The sequence below is a fragment of the Oncorhynchus mykiss genome, chromosome 7, assembly GCF_057628025.1.
Source record: "Oncorhynchus mykiss isolate SJ-2025 chromosome 7, ASM5762802v1, whole genome shotgun sequence".
NCBI lineage: Eukaryota > Metazoa > Chordata > Actinopteri > Salmoniformes > Salmonidae > Oncorhynchus > Oncorhynchus mykiss.
In genome coordinates, this window is record NC_143028.1 from 76147501 (window position 1) to 76152500 (window position 5000).

At 39.9% G+C, this 5000-nt stretch overlaps 2 protein-coding genes across 2 annotated transcripts in view; one reads left to right on the top strand and one right to left on the bottom strand.

The window, feature by feature from the left end:
- The window catches only part of LOC110528604 (uncharacterized), a 153436-nt gene that overhangs the window by 59575 nt on the left and 88861 nt on the right, over positions 1-5000 (top strand). The gene's annotated exons all lie outside the window — the stretch shown is intronic.
- Positions 1-5000, bottom strand: part of LOC110528605 (glutamate receptor-interacting protein 2) — a 158204-nt gene that overhangs the window by 54046 nt on the left and 99158 nt on the right. Inside the window, exon 15 of the mRNA XM_090242236.1 lies at positions 3016-3079. Within this exon, the coding sequence (XP_090098362.1) occupies positions 3016-3079 (64 nt within the window). The remainder of the gene's footprint in view (positions 1-3015; positions 3080-5000) is intronic.

Consider the following 5000-nt stretch of genomic DNA (forward strand, 5'->3'; position numbering starts at 1 on the left):
TCTGGCTAGAAATTCCAAAGGAAATGATCTCAACAGAGAAAAATGTCCTCCTGTGTGCTACCTATATGTGCTACCTATACACCCTCAGCACACAGGGGGACAAACATCTACCTGGAAGTGACATCATTCCCTCCCCCATATGCCCCTCTAGACACACATATGACAACATAACCACACCTATGACAACCTAACCAACAAAAATGGGTCACAACTCCTGCAGCTCTGTCGCATACTGGGTAGGTACACTGAACAAAAATAGAAACGTAAAATGCAACGGTTTCAAAGTTTTTACTGAATTTCAGTTCATATAAGGGAAACCAGTCAATTGAAATAAATGAATTAGGCCCTAATGTATGGATTTCTGTTGGTCACAGATACCTTTAAAAAAAGGTAGGGGTCTGGATCAGGAAACCAGTGGGTATCTGGTGTGACCACGTTTTGCCTCTTGCAGTGCGACACATCTCTTTCGCATAGAGTTGATCAGGCTGTTGATTGTGGCCTGTGGAATGCTGTCCCACTCCTCTTCAATGGCTGTGAGAAGTTACTCGATATTTGTGGGAATTGGAACATGCTGTCGTACATGTTGATCCAGAGCATCCCAAACATGCTCAATGGGTGACATGTCTGGTGAGTATGCAGACCATGGAAGAACTGGGACATTTTCAGCTTCCAGGAATTGTGTACAGATCCTTGCAACATGGGATCATGCATTATCATGTTGAAACACGAGGTGATGGCGGTAGATGAATGGCACAACGATGAGCCCCAGGATCTCGTCACGATTTCTCTGCACATTCAAATTGCCATCGGTAAAATGCAATTGAGTTTGTTGTCCGTAGCTTAGGAAGCCTAATAACATAGGAAGCCCATAACATAACCCCACCACTACCATGGGGCACTCTGTTCACAACGTTGACATCAGCAAACCGCTCGCCCACATGATGCCATAACGCTCTGTGTCATCTGCCCGGTACAGTTGAAACCAGGATTCATCCATAAAGAGCACACTTCTCCGGTGTGTCAGTGGCCATCGAAGGTGAGCATTTGCCCACTGAAGTTGGTTACGAGACCGAACTGCAGTCAGGTCAAGACCCTGGTGAGGTCAACGAGCACGCAGATGTGCTTCCTGTGACAGTTTCTGACAGTTTGGGAAGAAATTATTTAGTTGTGCAAACCAACAGTTTCACCAGCTGTCTGGATGGCTGATCTCAGACAACCCTGCAGGTGAAGAAGTTGGATGTGGAGGTTCTGTGCATGCGTGGTTACACGTGGTCTTTGGTTATGAGGCTGGTTGGACGTACTGCCAAATTTTCTAAAATAACATTGGAGGTGGCTTATGGTAGAGAAATACATTTTCAATTCTCTGGCAACAGCTTTGGTGGACATTCCTGCAGTCAGCATGCCAATTGCACACTCCCTCAAAACTTGAGATATCTGTGGCATTGTGTTGTGTGATAAAACGGCACATTTTAGAGTGACCTTTAATTGTCCCCAGCACAAGGTGCACCAGTGTAATGATCATGCTGTAAATCAGCTTCTTGATATGCCACACATGTCAGGTGGATGGATTATCTTGGCAAAGGAGAAATTATTATATGCTCAAATTTGAAATATGAGAAAATGGGACCAACCCGTTTATATTTTTGTTTAGTGTATATAATGGTAGGCTTTGAGGGGACTCCTACAGTAGATACACCAATAGCTCATCTCTAACCAGTAGTACTGTAGACTACTTTATCACCGACTTCAACCCAGAGTCTCTCAGAGAGCGCGTTCACAGTCAGGCCACTGACGCCACTATCAGATCCCAGCAAAATCACACTCTACTTGAACAGAGTAATAATCAACCATGAGGCATCGAAGCCCAACAAACTGCATACTATTAACAAATGCTATAGATGGAAGGAAGGTAGTGTAGACACCTACCAGAAAACTATTGGCCAACAACAAATTAGACAACTTTATTAGACAACTAGACAACAACATGTTTTCCTGCAATAGTGAAGGTTTAAACTTAGCAGTAGGAAGCCTGAACAGTATAGTTTACCCATTAGCTAACATATCAAAAGTAAATTCCATCAGAACACCTAAGAAAATTAACAACAATGACAAATGGTTTGATGAAGAATGCAAAAAACCTAAAAAAGAAATGGAGAAACCTGTCCAACCACAAACATAGAGACCCAGAAAACCTGAGCCTACTCCTTCACTATGGTGAATCACTGAAACAAATGCAGAAATACACTACGGAAAAAGAAGCAACAGCACGTCAGAAATCAGCTCAATGTAATTGAAGAATCCATAGAAAATTGGAAAACACTAAACAAACAACAACACAAATAATTATCTATCCAAAATGGAGATGTTTGGGTAAACCACTTCTCCAATCTTTTTGGCTCTATAACAAAGAACAGAGAGCAAAAACATATACATGATCAAATACAAATCTTTGAATTAACTATTAAAGACTACCAGAACCCACTGGATTCTCCAATTACATTGAATAAAATATACGACAAAATACAAACACACCAACCCAAAAAAGCCTGTGGATTTGACGGTCTCCTAAATTATTAAATATACAGACCACAAATTCCAATTGGCTATACTTAAACTCTTTAACATCATCCTCAGCTCTGGCATCTTCCCCAATATTTGGAACCAAGGACTTGTGGAGACAAATTTGACTTCAATAACTACCGGGAGATATGCACCAACAGCAACATTTGGAAAGTCCTCTGCATTATCATTAACAGCAGACTCGTACATTTCCTCTGCAATTTTGTATTTTATTTGACAGTGAAGCTGATATTTATATGTTAAGTATATATGTATATATGTTTCTACTGCCAAGTTTACACCTTCACTAATTAATTAATAATAATAATAATAATAATAATAATAATTACAGTGAACTGTCTCTGTCTGTAGGAGAACAACATGAACCGTCACAGGCTCAAACAATTGAACCCAAGTCATTAGTCTGTGGCCTGAAGCCATCCATACCGACCGTACCTGTGAGCCATACTGCCTTTCTTTATGTCTGAGATGATTAGAGGCTCTCCAGACTTCTTACTGGCTGTCAGGGAGGAGAGGTAACAGTGTTAGTATTTGATACATCCTGTACTTTTGTCATTAATTCATGATTTTATAGAAAATAATTATTGTTATTGTTTAAAGGAAAAACTGAGATTCAATTAAACAGCCGGAAGCAGTTGATGCTTTTTCAACAGACATAAGATGAGAGACTGCATAATGTGGTGGGGGAACTCTAGTGGCATCACACTTTCAAATAAATAACCTCATTAAGACTTGTTTTCCTCTGACATGTACTGTACATGGCTGGGTTTATAAGGGTTATGTACTGGGTTTACAAAGGTTATGTACTGGGTTTACAAAGGTTATGTACTGTACATGGCTGGGCTTACAAGGGCTATGTACTGGGTTTACAAATGTTATTTACTGGGTTTATGTACTGGGTTTACAAAGGTTATGTACTGGGTTTATGTACTGGGTTTACAAGGGCTATGTACTGTACATGGCTGGGTTTATAAGGGTTATGTACTGGGTTTATAAGGGTTATGTACTGGGTTTACAAGGGGTATGTACTGGGTTTACAAGGGGTATGTACTGTACATGGCTGGGTTTATAAGGGTTGTGTACTGGGTTTATAAGGGTTATGTATTGTACATGGCTGGGTTTACAAGGGTTATGTACTGGGTTTACAAGGGTTATGTACTGTACATGGCTGTGTTTACAAGGGCTATGCACTGAGTTTATAAGGGTTATGTACTGGGTTTATAAGGGTTGTGTACTGGGTTTATAAGGGTTATGTACTGGGTTTATAAAGGTTATGTACTGGGTTTATAAGGGTTATGTACTGGGTTCATAAGGGTTATGTACTGAGTTCATAAGGGTTATGTACTGGGTTTATAAGGGTTATGTACTGGGTTTATAATGGTTATGTACTGGGTTTATAGGGTTATATACTGGGTTTTTAGGGGTTATGTACTGGGTTTACATGGCTGTGTTTACAAGGGCTATGTACTGAGTTTATAAGGGTTATGTACTGGGTTTATAAGGGTTATGTACTGAGTTTATAAGGGTTATGTACTGGGTTTATAAGGGTTGTGTACTGGGTTTATAAGGGTTATGTATTGGGTTTACAAGGGGTATGTACTGGGTTTACAAGGGGTATGTACTGTACATGGCTGGGTTTATAAGGGTTGTGTACTGGGTTTATAAGGGTTATGTATTGTACATGGCTGGGTTTATAAGGGTTATGTACTGGGTTTACAAGGGTTATGTACTGTACATAGCTGCGTTTACAAGGGCTATGTACTGAGTTTATACGGGTTATGTACTGGGTTTATAAGGGTTGTGTACTGGGTTTATGAGGGTTATGTACTGGGTTTATAAGGGTTATGTACTGGGTTTATAAGGGTTATGTACTGGGTTTATAAGGGTTTTGTACTGAGTTCATAAGGGTTATGTACTGGGTTTATAGGGGTTATGTACTGGGTTTATAAGGGTTATGTACTGGGTTTATAGGGTTATATACTGGGTTTTTAGGGGTTATGTACTGGGTTTATAAGGGCTATGTACTGAGTTTATAAGGGTTATGTTCTGGGTTTATAAGGGTTGTGTACTGGGTTTATAAGGGTTATGTACTGGGTTTATAAGGGTTATGTACTGGGTTTATAAGGGTTATGTACTGGGTTTATAAGGGTTATGTACTGAGTTCATAAGGGTTATGTACTGGGTTTATAGGGGTTATGTACTGGGTTTATAAGGGTTATGTACTGGGTTTATAGGGTTATATACTGGGTTTTTAGGGGTTATGTACTGGGTTTATAAGGGTTGTGTACTGGGTTTATAAGGGTTATGTACTGGGTTTATAAGGGTTATGTACTGGGTTTATACGGGTTATATACTGGGTTTTTAGGGGTTATGTACTGGGTTTATAAGGGTTATGTACTGGGTTTATAAGGGTTATGTAC